The sequence below is a fragment of the Oncorhynchus kisutch genome, linkage group LG17 (assembly GCF_002021735.2).
Source record: "Oncorhynchus kisutch isolate 150728-3 linkage group LG17, Okis_V2, whole genome shotgun sequence".
NCBI classification, from domain to species: Eukaryota; Metazoa; Chordata; class Actinopteri; order Salmoniformes; family Salmonidae; genus Oncorhynchus; species Oncorhynchus kisutch.
Window position 1 is genome coordinate 12523436 of NC_034190.2, and position 26605 is coordinate 12550040.

Here is a 26605-nt window from a genome sequence, read left to right on the forward strand (position 1 = left end):
TTGCATCTTGTGTTATATTATTTTATAAATACTAATAGTTAACTATATAATATTTTGGCATTTAATTCATGACATTTTAGTTGTGACTTGTGGATATATTAATATTGTTCATGCTCTTGATGATGTCACACAATGGCGACCACCATGCGCCTGTGCAATGGCCTTTTTCTACGCACTTTGTAGCTGTGTCTTGTTGATGGAAATTTCCGTTCATAATAGTTTCTGAATTATAAGTCATATATTCACTCGTTTCCGTCATTGCCAAACGGAATTATAGAATTGTTACAGCAAATATCGAACTGTCAAGAGCACTGGACTTCTTTCCCTTGTGCTATTTTTTTTTTAAGTTGATCAACTTTTGAAGTTATTATTTTTCGTTGATATGGATTTCCACGGTGGTGGGTCTGGTGGGGTCGTTGTCAGTGGCAGTAACGTACCTGCATTTCTTACGAAACTTTGGACTCTTATTGAGGATCCGGACACCGATCCTCTGATCTGCTGGAGCCCAGTGAGTTAGCATTAGTAGCTAGCAAACTAGTTATCTAACCTGCTAGCTAGCTGCTGGACATTAAGTAAATTAACATAGACTTGGTTCGCTTTATAGACAGTTTGTCAATCAAGATGGTTTCACATTTCATATGTGATGTTAGCGGGGCATCACTTATATATAGTTAACGTTAGTTATATGATAAAACCTACAGTGAACTAACGTTAACTAGATTATCTAGCGTTACCTAACTTCCTAACCAGATTATACGAGTAACGAACTCTTGAGTCCGAAAGATGTAGGTAGGTTAGCTATCCAGCTAGCTAACTAGACAATTTAGCTAATTTGGTCAATCGTGAAGGTGATACATTTATTCAGCTGCAATTAATCAGCGAAAAAAAACTAGGCCAAGGGCCGGGGAGCTTCGTGGCGGAAGGTTTTGTTAGTCCACGCGTCAGCTGTTCCTGGGTGTCAATGATCATTTTCTAGCTATGTTAGCAAGCCACCTGTCTGCAGCTAACTACTTAATGTGGTTAACTGTGAGTGTAGACCGTATGTAGCTGTCTGTGTGTCTAAAAAGCCATGCAAAAAAAACAAATTGAAACTCGCTAAGGTTAGCTACAGCATTGTAATGAGAAAAGGGGGTGTGTGAAAAGGGGTGTGTGGCTGTGTAAACAATTTGACAGCCTTTTCCCTTTGCTAGCCGCAAGGTTGGAATTCTCAGTAGCCAATAAATTGATGTTACTCTAAGTTGTACAGCTAACGCCGGGTCATTATGTCTAAAAACAAATCTTATAATTTATGTTCACAAATCCATTTTTTTGTCACATGCTTCATAAACCACAGCTGTAGACTAACAGTTAAATACTTTCCGGCTCTTCCCAACAATGAATAGAAAAAAGAGGAATAAATACACAATGAGTAACGATAACTTGGTACCAGTATCGAGTCGATGTGCAGGGGTACGAGGTAATTGAGGTAGACCTGTATGTACAGTGCGTTTGGAAAGAATTCAGACCCCTTGACTTTTTCCACATTTGGTTATGTTGAAGCCTTAATCTAAAACAACATAGTTGATAAATGAACGGTTTGAAATTTGCCAGTTTAAAAAATACATGGAAATATCAAATTTACATAAGTATTCAGACCCTTTACTCAGGACTTTGTTGAAGCACCTTTGGCAGTGATTACAGCCTTGAGTCTTGGGTATGATGCTACAAGCTTGACATGTCTATTTGGGGAGCTTGTCCCATTCTCCGCCAGTCCTCTCAAGCTCTGTCAGGTTGGATGGGTTGCTGCACAACTATTAACAGGTCTCTCCAGAGATTTTTAATTGGGTTCGAGTCGGTGCGCTGGCTGGGCAACTCGAGGACATTCAGTCTTGTCCCGAATCTACACCTGTGTTGTCTTGGTTGTGTGCTTAGGGTCAGTGTCCTGTTGGAAGGTGAACATTCGCCCCAGTCTGAGGTTCTGAGCACTCAGGAGCATGTTTTCATCAAGGATCTCTCTGTAGTTTGCTCAGCTCCTCTTTCCCTCAATCCTGACAAGTCTCCCACTCCCTGCCGCTGAAAAACATCCCCACAGCATGATGCTGCCTCCACCATGCTTCACCATAGAGATGGTTCCAGGTTTTTTCCAGATGTGACGCTTGGCATTCAGGCCAAAGAGTTCCATCTTGGTTTCATCAGACATGAGAGTCTTGTTTCTCATGGTCTGAGAGTGATCGGTAGAGTACTGCAGAGATGGTTGTCCTTCTGGAAGGTTCTCCCATCTCCATAGAGGAACTCTGGAGCTCTGTCAGAGTGACCGTTAGGTTTTTGGTCACCTCCCTGACCAAGGCACTTTTTGGCCCAGGCAGCCAGCTCTAGGAAGAGAGTCTTGGTGGTTCCAAACTTCTGCCATTTTAAGAATGATGGCGGCCACTGTGTTCTTGGGGATCTTCAATGGTGCAGACATTTTTGTTTACCCTTCCCCAGATCTGTGATTTGACAATCCTGTCAAAGGAGGGTTTGTCATACACTGGATAGGTGTTGTGAAATGTGTTGTTTTGTGGAACAAATTAGGATTAAGTGCCTTGCTCAAGGACACATCGACAAATTTTGTTTTACCTTGTTGGTTAATGGCCCAACGCTCAAACAGCTAGGCTACCTGCCAATTTATTATTCTTATTTTATTAAATGTCAAATGATGTTGCTGACTAATAAGGAATTATCTGGCCTCTACCTTTTGCACTCATTGACCCTGAGGGTGAAAGCATAGACAGTCATAATTATGTTTTCTCTTACTATGGGGTAGGAGACAATCCTGTGTGTGTTGATACGCTGTCTATCCAAGGGCATCCTCTGTTTATGGACTCTGGTCCAAACAGCGGACTTCTATCTGTGCATCCTTTTCCCCGAAAGTGAATAAATAGCTAAATAACTGACAAACATTCAGACAAAACACTTCTATTGCGCTTTGGCACTGGATCATTTCAGCCGTCATTGCACAGGAATTGCTTCACAAGTGAAGTTGTAGGAGGTTTTGTGTGTGTGAACTAACCCCAGAATATTGAGATTATGTACAAGCAAATCTACTAATTAGGACATTTTCTTAACTGATTTGATTAAGTTTTTAGGATGCATTGCCATTAGCGGCCGGCGTCATTGTTTTCTCTTTAACCTACATAATCAGTAAGTTCTTGCGTCATGATCCAACTTGTCCATTGCCTTAGACTTCACACCATTCTCTACCTTCCATAATCAGTGTAAGTAGAGCCTTTATCAGACCCAAAGTAGTGAATTAGTTTAGCTTTGTCGTAGGCCAGGCAAAGCAGCTTAACTTGATTCTTACTTTAGTCCATTTTTATTTTGCCAGGGAGTCATGTTGAAACCAATGTCTCTTTTACAAATGAGCCGTGGTTATAATTCTAGGCCTAGCCAAGGTAAATGGGTTGTGCACTATTTATTTAAAGGGATACAGTAGATAAAGGTCTTTATGCCAAAATAATTTACTGTTCTTTCTCTTCCTTTACAGAATGGCAACAGCTTCCATGTGTTTGATCAGGGCCAATTCTCCAAGGACGTGCTTCCCAAGTATTTCAAACACAATAACATGACCAGCTTTGTACGCCAGCTCAATATGTGTGAGTTGTCATTCATGTATGTAACATGTTAGGCATGGCAATGCCATGGAATTAAAACGTGCCGTCATAATCATGTGTGCTACGTTATATGCAATATCGTTTAGATGAGAGGCTCCTGTATAGTTTGAATTGCTGTCCTTATTTTGTTAGTATATAGACAATGGTATTTATGGTATGACACATGATGTAGTAATTGCCACATCCCACACAAGGCTAAAGTAAGTATAGTGTAAACCGAAAAGTAGAAAATCTTATGTTGAAGAGAGATTTTACTCATGTAAATCTACACTTTTACATTTGCCTCCAGCATCTACACTGATTGGTTCTGGGTGTTTTGGTAGATTCTACCTAATTATTTGCTTATATTATGATGAGCCTTTAAACCAGCGGTGTCAAACCAATTTTGCCCCAGGGGCTGCATTCGGTCTTCAACGAGGTCCAGAGGGCCGCACCAAAAATTGGTTATGTTTCCTTGCAGTCAAAGTTGGGGGGAAAAGTCCTCCATCCATAATTGTTTTAATTTCCGATGCTCCCTAACTGTAGTGATTTAAAAACTATATGACTCTAGGTCCATTATCCTTACTCCACAGTTTCCATTTGGTTTAAGTAATTTTAATGTATATTGAGTTTGAGTAAAAACAAACTTCCCATGGGCCAGATTAGTTAAACAGCCACCACTAACATTGAGTGGCTACTGCCAACACACTGTCAATGCCACTGACTCTACTCCAGCCACTTTAATCATGGGAATTGATGGGAAATGATGTAAATATATCACTAGCCACTTTAAACAATGCTACCTTATATAATGTTACTTACCCTACATTATTCATCTCATATGCATACGTAGATACTGTACTCTATATCATCGACTGCATCCTTATGTAATACATGTATCACTAGCCACTTTAACTATGCCACTTGGTTTACATACTCATCTCATATGTATATACTGTACTCGATATCATCTACTGTATCTTGCCTATGCTGCTCTGTACCATCACTCATTCATATATCCTTATGTACATATTCTTTATCCCCTTACACTGTGTATAAGACAGTAGTTTTTTTTGGAATTGTTAGTTAGATTACTTGTTTGTTATTACTGCATTGTTGGAACTAGAAGCACAAGCATTTCGCTACACTCGCATTAACATCTGCTAACCATGTGTATGTGACAAATAAATTTGATTTGATTTGATTAGACCCCTTCTTGGGCGGTATCTGGCCCGCTGGTCCCTGCTTTAATTAGACTCAACGGAGGACCTTTTTTTTAATAGATGCTATTTCTCTGAAGTTGAGGTAGATGTTAAAATGTATTTCTTATACTGTGAAAGCCTTGTGCTTTTTGTTTGTGTCTTTAAGCAATAAGGCTATGGCCAATATACCACAGCTAAGGGCTGTTCTTATACATGACGCAACGCGGAGTGCCTGGATACAGCATTTAGCCGTGATATATTTGCCCTATAGCACACCCCCTTGTGCCTTATTGCTATTATAAACTGGTTACCAACGTAATTAGAGCAATAAAAATAAATGTTTTGTCATATCCGGTCTGATATATCACGGCTTTCAGCCAATCAGCATTCAAGGCTCGAACCACCTAATTTATAATTGGTTATATAATCCACTTACGTTATTTATTAAGACTGAGAAGACTTGGAAGAGGAAGATATAATTGCATGCAATGACCTAGAAACCAGTCACATTTTAGAAACTGTAAATACAGGCAAGGTAATTGCCACGTATCTAGAAATTGAATGGTAGTGCCATAGTCAACTGTAAGTTGTTGTTATAACTTTCTACAGACGGCTTCCGCAAAGTAGTCCACATTGAGCAGGGCGGTCTGGTGAAGCCTGAGAAGGACGACATGGAATTCCAGCATCCCTACTTCATCCGCGGACAGGAGCCTCTACTTGAAAATATAAAGCGCAAAGTTACCAATGTAAGTGCAAAACGATGAGATGGCATCGTGTGACATGTGTCTTGAATCGCCTATCAAACCTTTCGTCATACTGGGCTTGACATAGCCTAGACAGTATTACCAATATATAAAATGTATAGTCAGGCTCCTCAGACAGACAGCATGTCAGACAGCATGTGCTCCAAGTTCTTGGCCTGCTCTTCTGCTCTCCTCCCAGGCCAGGTTGAGCTGAGGATGGGAGGATTGGAGAAGGCAGGCCAGGGAGATGGTAATCTGATGTTGCCTGACACAGCCACTTTCTACTCTGCTCAGTCTGTTTATTTACAGCCGCTTCCATCTGCACCTTGATATAGTCTGCCTCGGGCCAACTGATCAGTTCAGGCTAAAAGCTGATAACCAAATCATACTCTTTTCATTGTGTTTCCATTGTCTATCCCTCAGGGTTCCAGTCGGGGCCAAGGCCTACACTGAAGGCTCGTTTTTATCTCTTTCCCTCCTCACTTTAATACTTTTCTTTTGCTTTAGCAGTTTTCTTTGCTTTAACCATTTCGTCATGTTCTCTCTCCCTTTCAGGTGTCCAATGTTAAACATGAAGACCTCAAGATGAGCTCAGACGATGTCTCGAAAATCCTGACCAACGTGCAGAACATAAAAGGCAAGCAGGAGACCATAGACTCCCAAATCACCGCCATGAAGCAGTAAGTGAAACGTAGAGGTATATTCTGATTCAATCTCATGCATATTAGACGGTCGACTCAGCTTAACTAATACATTGAAGGGAACCAAATCAAACCATGTCTAACAAACCATAGTACAAAGTACAAACCCCCAAGTCCACATAGATGCAAGATTCAAAAACAGTTTCAGAATTGACTGCCCCTTGAATGATGCAAAAATGTTCTTCACCAGCTTACCCTTTAAGTTCCACACAATTAGATATTCTCTCATCCCCCCACCCCCTTGCTGCCATGTTGCTATATTAGCAAGTATGCATACTGTGTGTCCCTATAGGGCTGCAGTAGCCTACCATGCTCCATTAAGGCGGTGTAAGCCAGTTTATTTAAAGCTGATGATTAGGCTGCATGAGGCAGGATTCTGAAAGGCCTGTCATAGGCTGAAGTACTGTATATACACACTACGTTACAAAAAGTATGTGGACACCTGCTCGTCTAACATCTCATTACAAAATCATGGGCATTAATGTGGAGTTGCAGAACAGTTCTTGTGCTGACGTTGCTTCCAGATGCAGGTTGGAACTCGGTGGTGAGTGTTGCAACCGAGGACAGACAATTTTATGCGCTAAGCATTTCAGCACTCGACAGTCCGGTTCTGTGAGCTTGTGTGGCCTACCGCTTCACGGCTGAGCTGTTGTTGCTCCTAAACGGTTCCACTTGACAATAACAGCACTTAGTTAACCAAGGCAGAAATTTGATGAACTGACTTGCATCTGATAATGCCACATTGAAAGTCTGTCACGTAGAGTAGGCCAGAAGGCTATACTGGAAAACCTAACTTCTGTCAAAATAAAAAGATGGCGGAGCCCCAAATGTTCTTCTGTGCTTCAGGGTGTTTATTTACAAATTGATTCCGGAACAAAAACAACAGTACTGCCATCAAACGTATACCTTATGGGCCAGCTAAACACAATGCTGCCCCATTCACAGCTCAATCCAAAATGGCCTCTCCATGAACTGAAAGAGGCTCCTTTTGTAGGGCTAGCCCCTCCCCTCAGAACAATTAACACCAATTAATTAAGCAATTAACTCGTCAAACCTACATTTTCCATTAACTAAACATACTAAAGTATATAAATTGCAACGTGTTTATGAAACAATATCACAACAACAGTTATAAAATGACATTCATGAGCCATTTGGGACAGGCACTACAAAGTAGGCCCAATTCCCTTAGCTCGGGTCCTTACCCAGCATACCCGGAAGATACAGAGATACAGAGATAGAGAGGAACAGAACAAACAAACAAAGCGCTCATCCACAACATAGATAAGTATAATACATATTGCTTATTTTAACTATGAACATTGACATAAGTGTGAAATATATGTACTAAGACAGAAGTTAATTTGTGTGTCGACCCACATTGTTAACTTATCTCATAATGGAACGGGGAGGAGTGATGAATGTGTGGGTGGGTTAAAGTACCAAATGCTGCCCGCGGCCAGTGACTGACTTCTACGTCACAAAGTCATTGAGCTCTTCAGTAAGGCCATTCTACTGCCAATGTTTGTCTATAGAGATTGCATGGCTATGTCCTGGATTTTCTGCTGTAATAGCCGAATCCACTAATGCTGGCACCTGACTATGTCCGTGTGCTGTTTAAATCTACAGAGCTATCATAAATTATAGCTTTCAAAACATTTTTCACCAGCTTTAAACAATTATTAATAGTGTCTATTGATATACATTCTTATGGTGGTAGAACATAAAACCAATATTTAAAAATGCTAAATTACTTATTTAATCTACAAAACAAAAAACATTCAATTGAGAGTTGGACCTGGTCTGTTTCCATGTTGTGATCAAGTGTGTGTCCAGGTTTGGTTTGAATTAGGGTTTGTTTTGTGTGATCTTTTTCTGGATGACTCGATCAGACTGAGTTCCATGTTTTGTAGCTGTAATGATGTGGATACTGACATAACTCAGCCTGGTTAGTTATTGGTTATAATGTCTTCATCAGATGTGGTTTCAAAGTGGAGAGTTCCCATTTTGTAGCAGTTATGTGGGATAACCCATTGGGTTGTGTCAGTGTGCCCCACTCTGGGACAATATAATGGTGGCTCATCTTTCAGGACACCACGTTGCCATTCTAAAAGCATGAGGTTCTTCTCATGCAGCTGGGATGATGTGGGTGTGCTATTCGCCAGCTGCCTGTAGCCCGTCCGGGTGCATGTCAGAACCCACATCATTATTACAATCCTTCCTACACGCGCACACAGGCGCGTTTGGGTTCTCCAGCTGGACCTCACCCTTGGACTCTTCATTGCCACCGAGGGCTTTCTCTCCTGTCCCAAACTGGTTAATAAACCAGACTTTTTCTGCATGGTACCATGATGCAATACGCACAGCAGATTTGATTGTGACCTCATTCATCGTGTCCATCGGCACAGCATGACAGTCTCTCACCATGTCTTAGACTAGATGGGATTATTTACCTTGTTTTATCCAATTTGCCTATTTGATTAAGATATGTTACTCAAGAATGATGGCTGTCCATCACCTGAGGTGGGTGGCTCTCACGCTTTCTTAGGGAGAAAAAAAAACTGTATTGTTCTCTATTACCACATTCCACCTCCCCTCTGACCCTTGAACAAATCTGACGCGCCAAAAAGTAATAGGTATGTTTCCAATTATCTGATCCCGTTCACATGTCAAATAATCCCTCAGTATTGGTTAGAATGGTGTTCTGGGTTGGGGCCTATGGTGAGGAATCCACACCTGACCCTATAAATCCCTGTTCGTCTGCCCCACAGGGAGGTCAGCACAGATGGTGGGCTTTTACAGGGCAGAGTGGGTTTACAAGGCAACAGAGACCGCTGATAAAGGACCTCTCTTTCCCACACTGGAAGTATGGGGCCCTGTAGCACTCCGATGGCACCCCAGTACTCATGTCCTTCAACCCTGGTTTGGTCACGGTTTTAATATCACATCAGTGTGCTGGAGGTTCTTAAGGTTAACGTGCGTTACTCTGTAACAATGCCAGGATGTAAGGCCTAAGCTTTGATTATTATTTTTTTTTTTGGGGGGGGGGGTCTAGAATAGTTTCATTTGCAGAATCTGAGAGTAGCCTTTAATAAAGACATAAAACTAAAATGCTAAACAAACTCTGAAATATCTAAAAATGTGTATTCTGTTTATTGTGGCAGCACCATTTCACCAGGTCAAATTCTTGGTACATGTTGATGTACTTTGCAAATAAAGATTTTGATTCTTAAATATTTTATGATGGAGCCAGAAGACTCGATCTGACATATTTCACCAAGGTATTGTCTAGCCTGGTTCTGGCCTGGTTCTAGAACTGCTTACTCTGTTTGATAACTCCAGTGGGACCGAGACCATAGGAGATTGCAGGACAGCACAAATAGATGTGGGACTGGGCTTGGTGTTGTCCGAGTCCAGGGCATGTAATTTAATGTGAGACATGTGTATGGATGAATCAGGCCCATGAGCACACCTACAAAGTATCTGAACTAGTCTGAGGAGCCAGGCTTTAAGAGCCAGGTGGAGGGGCAGGGTCTTTATAGACTGCACAAAAAAAGCTGAATAAACACATCGCGCTAAGATCTTTCAATAGCCATTAACTTAACAAAATAAACTGCCTCAACTATTCCTCCAATCTTTACCAGCGCAGTAAAAAATCTGCTGTGCCTTGATAGGTGTTCCACAGTATGGGTGGGTCTTGAAGATGAGAGCCTAAGCCCCCCCCCCCCAATCTTGGCTACATGTACTGTGGAGATTTAGGTCCGTTAGGGATGACTTGCTGTTCTGAGATTTTTACTTATTTATTTCAAATATGCTTTACAACGGGTTATTAGGCTATTCAACTTTGACGTAGGAAACGACATCACAATGTCAAGGACTGCTGTCATTACAGCAAGCATCCATGACATACCCTTAGAGGATGTCATAGGAATGGAAGGGAAATGTACTGTCCCTGTATTCCATTTTAAGTTCAATGGATTTGTTATGTGTGGTTTATTTATCTGTAAACGAGTATCCCCTTTGTCTTTCCAGTGAGAATGAAACTCTGTGGAGAGAGGTGGCCAGCCTCCGACAGAAACACGTCCAGCAACAGAAAGTCGTCAACAAGGTAAAAGATAGTTGCGTTACCTGCCTCTTCTCTGACCACCCAGAACAAGTAGGCTCTTCTATGTTTAACATAGTAGTTCATGTGATAACTCTTGGAATGACGTTCACTATGGAAATAAGGATTTATTAATAAGGATTCATAAAACATGGGACCAACACTTGTTGTGTTTTTTATATTTTTGTTCAGTGTAAATGAACAAATATTTTCCTGTTAACTAGAGCTGGGACCATAAACTGAGCATTATCAACACAGACCATACCAACCAATTATCGAGTCCGTTTTGTTGATATCGGAAGTCACGATAAGTAGCCTGTACTAGAGAGATGTGATAGTAACAACTGTTAAGTTCATGTTTTAAGTATCCCTATAGTTCTGTTATTATGGTGCTATCACTCTGATATTAGTACGCCTGCCCAGTAGTCTGACTAGATGGACCTGGCCTGAGTGTGATGGCAACTATGTACTAGGGTGAAGTAAACATTGTTAAACTGGAACCTAGTTGTTGTGTCATTTTGAGTTAACATTGGTAGCAGAGGATGGCTAATAACTACAATGTGCCACCTCGCTTCGATGAGAAGAGGTCGTATGAAAGTTAGAAAAATTAACTTGGAATCTGGACACAGGTTACTAATCTGGATGACAGAAAGCAGACAGAAAGCAAGCACTTGCAGTGGTATTATCACTTGAGGGAAGAGTGAGACACACAGCACTGGAAATATCGGTGGAGGATTTGAACAAGGATGACGGTATGATAACTTTGATCAAGGCACTGGATTCTGTGTTTGCAATGACAGACTACATAATTGATTTTGAATGGACTACATAATTTATTTTGTACTTGAGCAATAGGATGCGCAAGTACGACATGGTTCTCCCGGATGCCGTGTTAGTTTTCAAGTTGCTATATTCTGCCTGTCTGGATAGGAGCGAGAAACAGTTGTCTGTTTGTACTGTGCTGACTTGCGTCATTCAAGTCAGCACTAAAAATGATTTTTGGTGAGACGATGTCTGTCACGCCAATAACTGATGGAATGCAAGTGAGTGACGCGGCATATTACACTGAGCAGCAGAGAAAAGGCATTAAAACGTTTGCAAGACAACCAGATGAGCGCGCCATTGCCCAACACAAATCCACTGGACAGGTATGGAAGCAGATCAAAATGTGGTATTTGTCAAAGCACTTACCATTGGGTTAAAGACTGTCCTTATAAAAATGAACAGGTTAAACTAACAGGAAATGTGAACACAGATGGAGCAGTGTAACATTACACTGTTTTCAAATGAATCTGCTTCTGATACTGAGATCTTTATAGTTGAATCCTTCTGATCTGCTGTTATTGATACTGTATGTACAACAGTGTGTGGTGCAAAATGTCTTGATAGTTATGTAAGTGAACTAAATATGAAGTACAAAATATAATTGACACAACAGAGCTTTCATATTTGGAGATGGGGGAGTCCGTGTAAGAATAAGATTCTGACGGAGCACATGGAGATTCTGAGGGACACGGAGCACATGGCGATTCTGACGGAGCACATGGCGATTCTGAGGGACACGGAGCACATGGCGATTCTGACGGAGCACATGGCGATTCTGACGGAGCACATGGCGATTCTGACGGAGCACATGGCGATTCTGAGGGACACGGAGCACATGGCGATTCTGAGGGACACGGAGCACATGGCGATTCTGAGGGACACGGAGCACATGGCGATTCTGAGGGACACGGAGCACATGGCGATTCTGAGGGACACGGAGCACATGGCGATTCTGAGGGACACGGAGCACATGGCGATTCTGAGGGACACGGAGCACATGGCGATTCTGAGGGACACGGAGCACATGGCGATTCTGAGGGACACGGAGCACATGGCGATTCTGAGGGACACGGAGCACATGGCCACAGAAGAAAAACTAAGTATTGTTAACTTCACAAACAGTTTGGACATGCTACAGTTGACAGACTTCAGAAGTTACTCAGCAGTTTTGGGAATAATGATGATGAGAGTACTTCCATTCTATGGCAGATAGTTAACAGAAATACAGCAAACCTAAGCCCAGACCAGCTGTTGGTTTGCCACTGGCTTCCAAATACAATGAACCAGTGGCTGTAGGTCTACATGAGTTGGGACCAAGTGTGTGAAACCTTCACATAATCAACCACTTCACACGTTTCGGCGCTGGAAGCATTGTGAATAAAAAGAAACCCAGTGAAATCTTCAAGCACTTCATTCATTCCTGGATATGTGTGCATGGCCCACCCTAGAAATTGTACAGTGACAATGGAGAATTCAATAATAATGATATAAGAGAAATGGCTGAGAAATTCAACATGGCAGTAAAGACAACTGCCGCATACAGTCTATGTAGCAATGGACTTGTGGAGAGACACAATCAAACACTCACAGAGATCATGCTGAAAATGAAGCAAGACAATGGGTGTGACTGGAAAACCGTCTTAGATTGGGCTTTGATGGCCAGAAACTCAATGTTCGTAGTTACAGCCCATACCGACTAGTGTTCGGACAGAACCCTAATCTTCCCTCTGTACTGGTTGACAAGCTACCACCACTAGAAGGGACCAGTGTGAGTGCATGGATGGGACCGCACATTTTCAGAACTACATGCAGTGACAAAAGCATTCACTGAAGCAGTGTGTTCAGAGGGCAGGGCTCTGCGTCAACTGCTTCGATCCACAGATAAGAGGTACGAGACTGGAAACAAAGTGTACTACAAACGAGTTGACTGTCAAGAGTGGAAAGGACCCAGAGTAGTCATTGGCCAAGATGGTGTGGTGATATTTGTGAGGCACCAGTGTCCTGGTGCATCACTCACGATTGCTGTTGCTGAGAATCCGCCTCCTACTGAAAATGACAACGACACATTATCAGACACAAACCTATCAGATGTCGCATCCAATGATATGGAAACTGACACAGGAAATGGAGCAGAGACCTTCAACCATGATACAGGTAATATTGTTGAGGATTCAAATTAGGAAAACGTTCAACAGTTACATGGTTGTTCCAATCTAAAAACTGGACAAATTGTTGGACGAGCAGGAAAATCCAAAGGAAAACACAGGAATTGGTACAGCTTGCAGTACTCTGAACCAGCTACACTTTCTGGGGCGGCAGGGTAGCCTAGTGGTTAGAGTGTTGGTCTAGTAACCGGAAGGTTGCAAGTTCAAACCCCCGAGCTGACAAGGTACAAATCTGTCGTTCTGCCCCTGAACAGGCAGTTAACCCACTGTTCCTAGGCCGTCATTGAAAATGAGAATTTGTTCTTAACTGACTTGCCTAGTTAAATAAAGGTAAAATTAAAATTCAACGGGGTCAGCTGACCTGTCACTTGTAGACCATCTCAGAATTGAACCAATGGAAAATCGAGAAAAGTAGAATGACATTCAAAATGATATACTTAAAACCAAGGACGTGTCATTTGACTCCGCTAAACTAGATGAGCTCAGTAATTGGAGGAAAAATTTAGTGTTTGTGGAAGTCAGGCATTGGCCAAAAATGTGACTCAACAAGGTGGGCTTGTACCCTTAAAGAATCCTTGACTGGAATTGTGCCAAAAACATGTCTAGTGGCTAGAGGTTTTGAGGCGCTGGCTGCTAATGGACTCCCAAAAGACTCACTGACATGCGCCTCAGAATCACTCCAATTGCTGCCGACGATGATCTGCCAGAATAAATGGAAACTTTATTCCACAGACATCAAATCTGCAGTTTTGCAGGGAACAGATCTGTCAAGGGAAATTCACATTAACTTCTGCCTGGAAACGAAATAAGTGTGTGTGTGGGGCCTGGCAGATGAATCACTCTACTGGTACAACAAAGTCGAGGCAACAAGGCTGAGTACAGGTGGGAAAATGCCACAGGTGGATCCTGCAGTCTTCTATTGGCTTGATCAAGACTGCAATGTGACTGAAGTATTTGCCGGTCATGCTGATGACTTCATCTTGGGTGGCTCAACAGACCTTTGCGACAACTGTGATTCCACACCTCAAAGCTGTATGTTGGCATAGAGTTTATTACAGTTGAATAAACTATACTGATGCAACAGGAAAGCTATGTCAAGAATCTTCAACCCATCCACATGGATACTTCAAGAGCCGTACAAAGGAATTCCCCTCTCTGTGGAATTGAAGCTGATCAATTGAGGTCAAATTCTATGGGTTGCTAGACAGAGTAGGTCTCGTGTATTGTTTGACTGCAACTTGGCAGCCAACACAACACGCCACTGTACAAACCATCCATGGGGCAAACAAAGTTGTTCGTAAACTGAAATCAAAACAAGTGACTGAAGTTTCAGCATGTTGGAAAAGATTACTCTGAAACTAGTTGTCTTTAGTGATGCTTCCCTAGGGAACCTTACAGATGGAGGCACACAAGGTGGACATATAATCGTGTTAATGGGTGAAGGAGGAAGTTTCTCACCTATCTGCAGTCAAAACGGAACAGAAGGGTTGTCCGAAGCACACTTGCTGGAAAAAACCTTGTTCTTGCGGATGGAATTGGCTATGCCATCTTTTTGACACATCTGTTCTCAACTGTAGTTTGTCACTGGCAACTTACTACTCTCCCTAGTTGATGCTGTCAAGTCAACCAAGTCTGTCACAGAGAAACGACTTCGTCTTGAGATTAGCACCATCGATGAACTAATTCAAACACAGAGACACAGCGTTTTGTTCAGTAATCCACAGGCTCGTGTGGTCATGACGGGCAGACACAAATTCCAAATACTATCCGTAAAGTTCGTAGAAACATGTCAAATGTTTTTTATAATCAATCCTCACGTTGTTTTTACAATAAATAATCGATAATATTTCAACCGGACGGTAGTCTTTTCAACAGAATAGAAAGAAAAGGCCTCGCTCCAGGTGCGCACGCATGCACAAATCTGAGGACATCTGACTATCCACTGACGCGATGTGATCATTCTCGCTAATTTTTCAGAATAAAGGCCTGAAACTGTCTAAAGACTGTTCACACCTTGTGGAAGCCATAGGGAAAGGAATCTGGTTGATATCCCTTTAAATAGAGGATAGGCTTGCAATGGAAAAGAGTAGTTCCTGGATGGATTTCTCAGGTTTTTGCCTGCCATATCAGTTTAGGCAGTTTACTTTGGGCACGTTTTTCATCCAAACATCAAAATACTGCCCCCTAGCCTAAAGAGGTTTTAACAACCATATTCAAAGGTGGTGGTAGTACTATGGGTACAGTAATATACACAAGTAGCCTAACTCAGTTCACATTCATGTTATAAACCTAACATTCTATTTATCATTATTGTGATAATCCAGTAAATGTATTGTGAAATGTTTTTTTTTGTTCATATCACCCTGTTCAACTGCTTACTGTGCTAATGTCTCCCCCAGCTCATCCAGTTCCTAGTGACCCTGGTGCAGTCCAACAGAGTCCTGGGGATGAAGAGAAAGATGCAAGTCATTTAGAATAGCAACCTCTCATTCACTCAAATAGTGGTCTTTTTTTTTTTTTTTTTTGTCTGACTCTTGTCTGGTCTCTCTGGTACTACAGTCCCCTGATGCTGAACGACAGCAGCTCCGCCCACTCCATGCCCAAGTACAGCAGGCAGTACTCTCTGGAACACCTTCAGGCCTCGTCCTCTATCTCTGTGAGTTCACCTTCTCCTGGAACCTAGCCTAGATTGGCACCTTCCGGTGGTAGAAATGGAACAGGCCTGCACTCTTGAAATACTGTAGTAATATCAGATAGAAAGCACTCTTCTTGTATTGTGAGTTTGGAGGGGGGGGGGGGGGTCAGGCTGATTTGAATTCACAGTAATATATTTAGGCCAAATTATGCTATTGATACAGCTGTACTTTACAATTTAAGGGATTTGTAAGGCATGTTTTGATGTAGGCTAGTGAAGTTACCAAGAAGTGTGACGCTCCCCAGGAAAGATGAACAACTCATATCTCAGACATGAGAATGTAGCTACTGTAAGTCACTTTTTTTTCAGGCTCTTAACCAGCCAGAGGTAATGCATTCCAGGAGGTGTGGTTGCTGGAGCACCAATAAGGTGTAATGTTATTTAAGCCTTTGTTACATAACTGATCTTGTTAGGATGTCAGGGCAGATTTAGTATTCTTGTGAACGTGTGTCCTACTCCCAGCCCTCGGGCTCCCCATTCACCAGTACAGGTCTCTTCACGGCGGAGTCGGCACTTAACAACGGCCCCATTATCTCAGATGTCACTGACCTGGCTCAGGCCAGCCATGTGGAGGTCACCAATGAGTGGATGGAGGAAAGGTTAGTGACGGTTAAAATTCAGGAACAGCTCCTGACCCTATACCAAATATACACTAATTTAAAAAATGTCAATTTCTCTTCCTGTCTTCAGCATGAGCCCATTGGTCCACATAAAAGAGGAGCCGTCCAGTCACATGTTGGAGGAGGTGTGTCCTGCTGAGGTTGTGATCGGGGGGGCAGGGATCCAGGTTGACACGCCTCTGTCCCCCATCAACTTCATCAACTCCATCCTGCAGGAGAGCAACGAGCCTAATGCCGCCCCCGCCCCCACGACCCCTACGGAGCAGAAGTGTCTCAGCCTCGCCTGTCTAGACAAGTGAGTAATCCCCAGATTATGTCACCGTGTCCAGGTTCCACTGCCAGTCTGTCCCTCAGCCCCTCCAACCGAACACCTAGTAACAGGTTACCACAACGAGCCTAGTTCTCTATTTTTTTTTTTCTTTTCACTTCTTGTATTTCAAATTTGTGATAGGAACTTCACCCGGGGCTTTTAACCGTTGGTCGTCGCGGGGTGTGTCCATCGATCCACTTGCATCACACTAGCCTTTCATTATCTTTTATATTCTGTTGTCCCGTGCCAGTCGACGTCTGCAGCCAGCCTAATGCCCTAGGTTTCTCCCCATGCGCCACCATCTCTGTGTGTATCACGTCACATTGCATCAGGAGGATGTGCTAGCGACGCAAAGCATCTCTCCACTGATAAATAGGGCAGCTGTTAGCACTTTATGCTAGTTTAAGAAGCACCGTCGTTCAACAAGCTCTACATAAACAAACCCACTGGCTTGTCCCGAGTGTTGCTAAGTATACACTTCAAAGACTTCGCTAATTCTTTCAAACCAAACATGGATTATTTGGCATTTTAGACATAGTTCTGTTTATTTGTTGCATTTCATCTTGGCTTTTTAGTTGTAGGATCCTGGCTGTTGCTACTAACGGTACATAATAAACTGCTCAATGTTTAATCAAACTAATGCATACTGGATATCTTAATCTACTCTATCTTCATGTAGATGGATTTATGATATATTAGCGATGCTGTTCATCTCTCACTCAAACATCCTCATTCTTTTTTTACCTCTTTTTTTTTGGGGGGGGGGGGGGGGTTGTTGTCTGTCAATGACTTGTACAGTTTGGGTGTCACTGCTGAAGTGTTTGTTTTATTGAAATCGTACTCTGATAAAATACATGTATCCTAGACTGTCCGTACATCTTTTTATTTATTACAGGATTCCTTTTTAAACCAGCTGTGAATTCTGTCCCTGTGCCCCCAATGCCCATTATTCTAATTTTCAGCCAATGAGAAGCCGCGTAGCCTATGTAATCCCCACCCCTGGGCTTTAGTCAACCTATGGGGTGCCGTGTGTAGTAGTCTGCTCTCCTCTTTCCAGCTGTTGTTCTTTTATCTTTTCAGTTCTACACAGAAGTCAGAGGTCTCCCGCCTCTTCCCCTGCCCCTCCTCGTCTCTACACCTCAGACCTATCCCAGGGTTAGCATTTCAGTTGGCCCACAAACACTGTTGTTGTCATCTCCCAGAATGTTTGATTGCCGCTGCTGTACCTGGCATTGCCACCAGCAACAAGCCCAGAAAACGAACTGTCAAGCCTGTGTGGTCTGTAGTAAGAGAAATAAACAAAGTGATTTGTGTATCTATTGAGCAAATATATATTGAATCATTATTGAGGCTTGTATCATTTCTAATAGTTTACCATATCCCTGGATGTAACAATATTTTCCCTTAGTCTACACGTGGATCGTGCTTCTCAGTATTTGGCACCAACTTGTGTCATGGTTGATTATTAACAATGTTTTGAACACACATGGGCTTGGAAAAATGGCTGATTTAGCATGGTTTGTCCAAATGTTCATCTAACTGCATACGGCTCAACCACAAAGGCTACCTTCCATTTAGGTCAAACGGCAATCATTCTGTGAGTGGTTTTAATGTGACGGGCCCAGTGAACTATAGGCAAACCATTCCACTTTCTGGGCATCAGGTTCACAACTCAGTGATTGTGTGGCCCACTCATTGCTTTTCCAATGGCTTCTGCAGCTCAAATGAAACAAGTTGTTGGTTGATTTAACTACCATTCGTTTTAAGCAGCTAATTTGCTTTAATGCGTGTGCTTAGTCAGGGAGATGTTCAATGATGAATATGAACCATGTTGATTTCTCTTTTTGGTGTAGGAGTGAGCTCAGTGACCATTTGGACAGCATCGACAATGGCCTGGAAAACCTCCAGACTATCCTGAATGCACAGTCCATCAATTTTGAGTCCTCACCCTTCTTTGAAGTAAGTTTTGCCTTTTTCTTAGCCTGATCCCGGATCTGTTTGTGGGACCAGATCGACATCGGGCTGCTATATTCTGTCCCAACAACAGTATGCTGTGGCGTTTCCTATGTGGAGAACTAACCGGTCAGATTAGAGATTTGTCGCTGCTGGACAATTCTAGGTGTGTTTTAAAGGGTCGGTGGCTTTGTGAAGGTTGATGCTGGATGGTCAACCTGGTGTGAGTGAGCACAATGACTAGATGAAACCAACAAGAGTTATGGTTCATGTCTATTTTCTAATTCCTCCGCTGTCTTGTTTTTGTTCATCTGCTTCATCTGAACCCCAGGGGATAATAATGTTTTCTTCCACTACTTGTCTTTCAGTTCTTCAGTTCTTCCCTGCCTGGCTCTGAATTTGACCTGGAGAGCCTTGACAGTGTAAGTTAGACAGAATCAAAATCACCTTTATTCGTCAAATACATTTGCATGTACAGGAATTTGACTCTGTGAAATGGTGCTGCGACAATGAACAGAATATACAGACAGAATTTACACAATCCACTTTATGTACACAATGAACATCAGGCTAAAATCTACAGACAACACTAAGCTGCATTATGAGTTGCGCATACAGATGTATACATAGTGTACAAAACATTATGACCACCTGCTCTTTCCATGACAGACTGACCAGGTGAAAGCTATGATCCCTTATTGATGTCACTTCAATCAGTGTAGATGAAGGGGAGGAGACCGGTTGAAGATGGATTTTTAAGCCTTGAGACATGGATTGTGTATGTGTGCCATTCAGAGGGTGATTGGGCAAGACAAATTACGTGCCTTTGAACGGGGTATGGTAGTAGGTGCCTGGCATACTGATTTGTGTTTAGAATTGCAATGCTGCTGGGTTTTTCACGCTCAACAGTTTCCTTTGTGTATCAAGAATGGTTCACCACCCAAAAGACTTCCAGCCATCTTGACACAACTATGAGAAGCATTGGAGTCAACATGAGCCAGCATCCCTGTGGAATGCTTTAGACGCCTTGTGGAGTCCATGCCCTGACAAATTTAAACTGTTCTGAGGGAAAAAACGGGGGGTGCAACTCAATATTAGCAAGGTTCTTAAGATTTGACTGTGTAAATAAAGCACTTTACGGGTGCACTTTTTAGCACTTTTTATGGGCCAATTGTGCACCGCCCTATGGGACTCCCGATCACAACCGGTTGTGATGCAGCCCGGGATCGAACCAGGGTCTGTAGTGACACCTCTAGCTGAGATGCAGTGCCTTACACCACTGCGCTACTCAGGATGCATAGACAGTGGATGAATAGTAAACTGTACTCCATGAATGAGAAGATCACTGTGGCCCTGTTGGTAAGGGCCACTATACAAGGGAAGGACCTGTTTTGGTGGTGGGAGGTTTTGGTTGTGATTGACCTGAGGGGGTGGAAGAGGTATGGATATAGACCCTCTGCTTTGGCAGGGTAAGATGATTGTGTCTTTAGCTGTTTACTGCTGTTCATGAAATAAGTTAGTCTCACTGTGGCCCCCGTTGTTCTAGATCCAGGACTTGCTTTCATCAGATCCACCTAAAGGGGCTGACAGAAGTGACAACTACACCGGTAAGAACTCCTAATATACTGTATATCATGCTGAATATCCATTTCATTTTTATGTGGTGTTTTATGGGAGTGACCATGTGCTGCTAGTACCGCCGCAGTCACTGCTGCTGATAGTACCGCCGCTGTCACTTCTACTACTGCTGCTGATAGTACCGCCACTTCTACTGCTGCTGATAGTACCGTCGCTTCTACTTCTGCTGATAGCACCACCACTTCTACTGCTGCTGCTGATAGTACCGCCACTTCTGCTGCTGCTGATAGTACCGCCGCTGCCACTTCTACTGCTGCTGATAGTACCGCCGCTTTCACTTCTACTACTGCTGATAGTACCGCCGCTTTCACTTCTACTGCTGCTGATAGTACCGCCGCTTTCACTTCTGCTACTGCTGATAGTACCGCCGCTTTCACTTCTGCTGTTGCTGATAGTACCGCCACTTCTACTGCTGCTGTTAGTACCGCCGCTGTCACTTCTACTGCTGCTGCTGATAGCACCGCCACTTCTACTGCTGCTGCTGATAGTACCGCCACTTCTACTGCTGCTGATAGCACCGCCACTGCTGCTGCTGATAGTACCGCCACTTCTGCTGCTGCTGATAGTACCGCCGCTTTCACTTCTGCTGTTGCTGATAGTACCGCCACTTCTACTGCTGCTGTTAGTACCGCCGCTGTCACTTCTACTGCTGCTGCTGATAGCACCGCCACTTCTACTGCTGCTGCTGATAGTACCGCCACTTCTACTGCTGCTGATAGTACCGCCACTTATACTGCTGCTGATAGTACCGCCACTTCTACTGCTGCTGATAGTACCGCCACTTCTGCTGCTGCTGATAGTACCGCCGCTGTCACTTCTACTACTGCTGATAGTACCGCTGCTTTCACTTCTGCTGCTGCTGATAGTACCGCCACTTCTACTGCTGCTGATAGTACCGCTGCTTTCACTTCTGCTGCTGCTGATAGTACCGCCACTTCTACTGCTGCTGGTAGTACCCCGCTTTCACTTCTACTGCTGCTGATAGTACCGCCACTTCTGCTGCTGAAAGTACCGCCACTTCTACTGCTGAAAGTACCGCCACTTCTGCTGCTGAAAGTACCGCCACTTCTACTGCTGATAGTACCGCCACTTCTGCTGCTGAAAGTACCGCCACTTCTACTGCTGATAGTACCGCCACTTCTGCTGCTGAAAGTACCGCCACTTCTACTGCTGCTGATAGTACCGCCGCTTTCACTTCTACTGCTGCTGATAGTACCGCCACTTCTGCTGCTGCTGAAAGTACCGCCACTTCTACTGCTGCTGATAGTACCGCCGCTTTCACTTCTACTGCTGCTGATAGTACCGCCACTTCTGCTGCTGCTGATAGTACCGCCACTTCTGCTGCTGCTGATAGTACCGCCGCTTTCACTTCTGCTGCTGCTGATAGTACCGCCGCTTTCACTTCTACTACTGCTGATAGTACCGCCGCTTTCACTTCTGCTACTGCTGATAGTACCACCGCTTTCACTTCTACTACTGCTGATAGTACCGCCACTTCTACTGCTGCTGATAGTACCGCCACTTCTACTGCTGCTGATAGTACCGCCACTTCTACTGCTGCTGATAGTACCGCCACTTCTGCTGCTGCTGATAGTACCGCCGCTTTCACTTCTGCTACTGCTGATAGTACCGCCGCTTTCACTTCTGCTACTGCTGATAGTACCACCGCTTTCACTTCTACTACTGCTGATAGTACCGCCACTTCTATTGCCAGACTGAAAGGTGTCATTTTAAATGACTACCTAGAACAGGTATACTAACGGCTGCAATAATTCCAACCACTTAAAAATTGGGTTAGTTTAGAAAAATGTGTATATATATCTTTGTATACCATAAGGTTAATAATGATCAATGAACAAAAACAAACTTTGAATTCTTTTTTTTATCTACCTGCAAAAGAGCATGCTGGGAATTTGCTCCCAACATTTCCTGGTTGCTAAAAATTCGCAACTGTTCGCCTAATTTAAGTTTGTGACAGAACAAGCAGTGCAGAGAATCATTGTATCATTTAAACCACTGTGAAATATGTTTTCGATAACCAAAAATATCGTATTATCAGCTGTTTGAAGCCGAGGAAAAACCCTTCAGCTGTGAAAAATGAAACTTAAGAATGGGAAGCAGGCAAATGGGGCATGTAGAATGGAGCTGCCGCTTCTCCGAGTTGCTTTAATACATACTACATACTGCCAAAATTCACACGGTTGAGTCAACTCTGAAAATGTGCAACTTAAACTTCTTGCTGTATTCTCCAAAGATGTGTAAAGGGGCTGTGGATACTCACCCCATGGATATCTCTCCCTGTCTCTGGTTACTCTTATGGAGTTAAACGTACTCCTCTCAATCAACTCCAGTTATCAACACTAACTCCAGCAAGCGTATCACTGTCAAGGGATTACGTTAACTCCAGTAGTCAATAAAATAAACTACACTGTGCTTCCAATTTTCCTTGATTTATATTATACAATGCTCAGCTATTATATTTAATTATGCTTCTTTTCCTATGCAAAAAAATAATGATGATCTCATGTGTTTTCATATGTTGATTAAAGCAGGGAAGCAGCTTGTCCAGTACACCACCCAGCCAATGCTACTGACTGACCCATTGACCAATGAGAACGGGGGGGCGGACCTCCCCACTCTGCTGGAGGGGGACTTGTATTTCAGCCAGGACCCTGAAGAGGAACCTACCATCTCACTCACCTCTGACATAGCAGCACCAGACAAGCCCAAATTATCCTGAAGAAACTTTATAAAAAGGGATGTACTAGTATGTTTAATTTAATTTTGTCGTGTTCATGTGCAGATGACGACAAATCAACCCGGTTGAATCCAAATGATGGTTTTTCACTATTCTCTGAGCTATTGAGCTTCATTCATTTCAAGGCTTAAACTTCCTAGTGAAAGAATTTTGCTTTAGATGAATCGAAACAGATTTAAATTACTGCAATGGTTTGTTCAGCTCTTGGAAATGACTTCCAGGGTTGAATTATCTGTGGTCTTATTGGCGGGCCTTAAATAAAACTCCCTAAAAGCTTCATCATTACCAGGTCAAGTTTTAAGCATTGATCACCAAGTTCCTTTTAATAAATAAAAGTGGAAGTATTCAGAATAATTGTTGTAACACAGGGCATAGATCCAGTACATTACTGTTTCTAGGGAAAAAACACTTAATCTTTTTGTTTCAATTTTTTCTGGAGAGGAGGGGTTATTTTCTTTTACCTATTGATATAATGGTAGTACCTTTATAATTCTAAGTGTTTTTAAATATTTGTACTGCACCATTATCTTGATATCTTGTGTTTTCTTTGACATGTTTTCATTGCATAATTCATAATGGAATGCTGTTGGTATTTCAGCACCTTTAAAGTTATTGAGGTTTTAATTATAGAATCCTTTAGTTGCTACATCTAAGCATTCTAGAAGAATATAACTTAGAAATGCCTCATGAGCTTAGTTTCAACTGCCGTTCCCCATCAGAACCCCAAATTAAAATCTTGTTTTGTTTGTAAACAATGTATACTGAACCAAAATATAAATGCAACGGTTTCAAAGATTGTATTGGTTACAGTTCATATAAGGGAGCCACTCAATTGGAATGAATTAGGCCTTAATCTAAGGATTTCACATGACTGGGCAGGGGTGTAGCCATGAATGGGCCTTGGAGAGTGTAGAGGCCCACCAGAATATGTTTTTCCCCCAAAAGGGCTTTATTAGACAGAAATACTCCTCAGTTTCATCGGCTGTCTGGGGGACTGGTCTCAGACAAGAAGCCAGACGTGGAGGTCCTGGGCTAGCCTGGTTACACGTGGTCTGCTTTAGTGAGGCCGGTTGGACGTACTGCCAAATTCTCTAAAATTACTTTGGAGGTGGCTTATGGTACAGAAATTAACATTCAATTATCTTGCAAAAGCTCTGGTGGACATTCCTGCATTCAGCATGCCAATTGCAGACTCCCTTAAAAACTTGATACACTTGTGGCATTGTGTTGTGACAAAACTGCCCATGTTAAAGTGGCATTTTATCACCAGCACAAGTTGGACATGTATAATGTTCATGCTGTTTAAGCAGCTTCTTGATATTCAACACCTGTCAGGTGGATGGAATATCTTGGCAATGGAGAAATACAGGGATGTTAACAAATTTGTGCAGAAAATGAGAAAAATAAGCTTTTCTGGAACATTTCTGGGAAATTTCATCTCATGCAACATGGGACCAACTCTTTACATATTGTGTTTATATTGTTGTTCAGTGTAACTGTAAACAAACACTATATAGCCTCAAAACATGGTTGTGTTTCGGGGGATGCATGACTCTCGACCTTCGACTCCCGAGTCCGTACGGGAGTCACAGCAATGAGACTGTAATTACCAATTGGATAACACGAAATTGGGGGGAATAACTTAATTGGGATCTCTAATTGGGGTCCTTGCATCTTCAGCTCTATAAAGTTGAGAGGTTACATTTCTCTAGGCCTATACCTCAGCTTTTTACCAATACAGAATCCGGGGGGGGGGGGCTTTGTTTTGATTAAGGACTCTAGCTTTAAAGTGTATATACACCCACTGGCCAGTTTATTAGGTACATCCATCTAATACCTGGGTTGGACCATGCGAGCCCCAACAGCACACCTGATTCAACTTGCCAACTAACCATCAAGTCCTCTGTGTTGAATCAGGTGAGATTCTCTGGAGCAAACGTGTGCTGTTGGTGGTACTGGAGTTGGGGAACACTGTTCTAGTGCAGGGAATCAGCAGTGCAGTTCTAGGGCAAATACCAAAACGGGAGGGGGAGTCAGGAATGCGTTTGAACCCTCTTAGTGGATAACCCTTTTGTTCACAGCAAGTATTCATGTCTTGAAATCAAATCCATTGAATTAAGACTGGCTCGAATTAAGACTGCTTTTAGGATGCTTTCTGTCTAATGACAAGAGACGGACATAATATCCCCGAGTGAATTATTTGCGAGGCAGCACATCCCATTATGAGTTGCTTTTTGGAAAATAGTTTAACTTAAAGCAGGATTACATGTTTATCCTCCCTCAATGTCTACTCAGTCATATGGTCCTCATTTGGAAGCCTGTTTCCTTCAGGCTTTCTTTTTTTTTTGTCAAATCCTTTTCTAGGAAAACAATTCAATCTTGGTTCAAGTGTGAGGAACTTTGTGAAATGTTACTTTTACTGCCCCCGGAGGTCATTGAGTTTGTTCAAACTAGTTTTTTTTATTTTTTATTAAGGCGGAGAAGGGGGAATTATTGGAGTGTATTGATGTGCGGAATTTTGGGTTAAGAACTTTTACCAATTTTACCGTAGCACAATGTCACAGCCGGAGAATCCCAAATTACGCATGAGAACAATATTTTGTATATGGTATGTTTCAAATAAAATAAATGAATTGTACATTATCTGCTGCATTTAAGGTGATATTGTAGTTGCAATTGATTGAGTAATCTGTGGAACAGGCAATTGGAGAACAAACAGTGCTCCCCCTTCAGAACATGAAAAATATGGAGACAGTTTGATGGTGAAAAATAGATGTTACTTTTAATGTAGAGTTTACTTTCAAGTAACATACATTTAGCAATGTACCGTTTCTGACAGTGGAGATGAATATTTCTCACATTTTCTATAATTGGAAGTACAGTACTTTCTGAAATTCCAAAATAACAAACCTTCATAAAGATTGAATATATTGTTTGAGCTTTTGTACAATTTTCACAGGGATTAAAACACTGATGATCCGTGTTCATCTGAATCAGTTTTTGGTAGCCTCTTATCTTTCGTTTATGCAACAAATAAAATACAACGTACAGGATAACTTCTATATAATTGCGCAAAAAGTTTACATACAGTGTCATCTTTAAGTTTAAATAGACCAACACAAACAACTAGATTTGCTAGTGGGCTTGATCACTGTCTCTCTGCCCTGCCGACTGGTCAGTACACTGAAATCTGCAGCGTAGAAACTTGACACAAGTTTTCATACGGAAGTCAGCAGATGTCCTCCAGTTCCACATTTTCTGCACCTTCAGAAGTGAAGATACATT

The 26605-nt window shown here is 42.5% G+C and overlaps 2 protein-coding genes across 5 annotated transcripts in view; one reads left to right on the forward strand and one right to left on the reverse strand.

Annotated features, from left to right (window-relative positions):
- LOC109907180 (ribosome biogenesis protein bop1) overlaps nucleotides 1-1130 on the reverse strand; it is a 91007-nt gene extending 89877 nt beyond the window's left edge. The window contains exon 1 of the mRNA XM_020504992.2: nucleotides 438-1130. The gene's annotated coding sequence lies outside the window, so the exon portion shown is untranslated. The remainder of the gene's footprint in view (nucleotides 1-437) is intronic.
- Nucleotides 111-25963, forward strand: LOC109907182 (heat shock factor protein 1). 4 transcript variants are annotated; one of them, XM_020504996.2, is made up of 14 exons: nucleotides 111-508; nucleotides 3503-3611; nucleotides 5420-5556; nucleotides 6109-6233; nucleotides 10287-10362; nucleotides 15746-15807; nucleotides 15906-16002; nucleotides 16504-16640; nucleotides 16732-16956; nucleotides 18052-18126; nucleotides 18825-18930; nucleotides 19293-19346; nucleotides 20471-20531; nucleotides 23115-25963. In XM_020504996.2, the coding sequence occupies exons 1-14, from the start codon at nucleotides 383-385 to the stop codon at nucleotides 23300-23302; spliced, it is 1578 nt and encodes a 525-aa protein (XP_020360585.1). In that variant the 5' UTR covers nucleotides 111-382; the 3' UTR covers nucleotides 23303-25963. The 4 variants fall into 4 exon arrangements, with proteins under 4 accessions (XP_020360585.1, XP_020360586.1, XP_020360584.1 ...); XM_020504995.2 differs by having other exon boundaries at nucleotides 133-508; nucleotides 23112-25963; XM_020504997.2 differs by lacking the exon at nucleotides 18052-18126 and having other exon boundaries at nucleotides 116-508; nucleotides 23112-25963.
- Nucleotides 25964-26605: the final 642 nt, after the last annotated feature.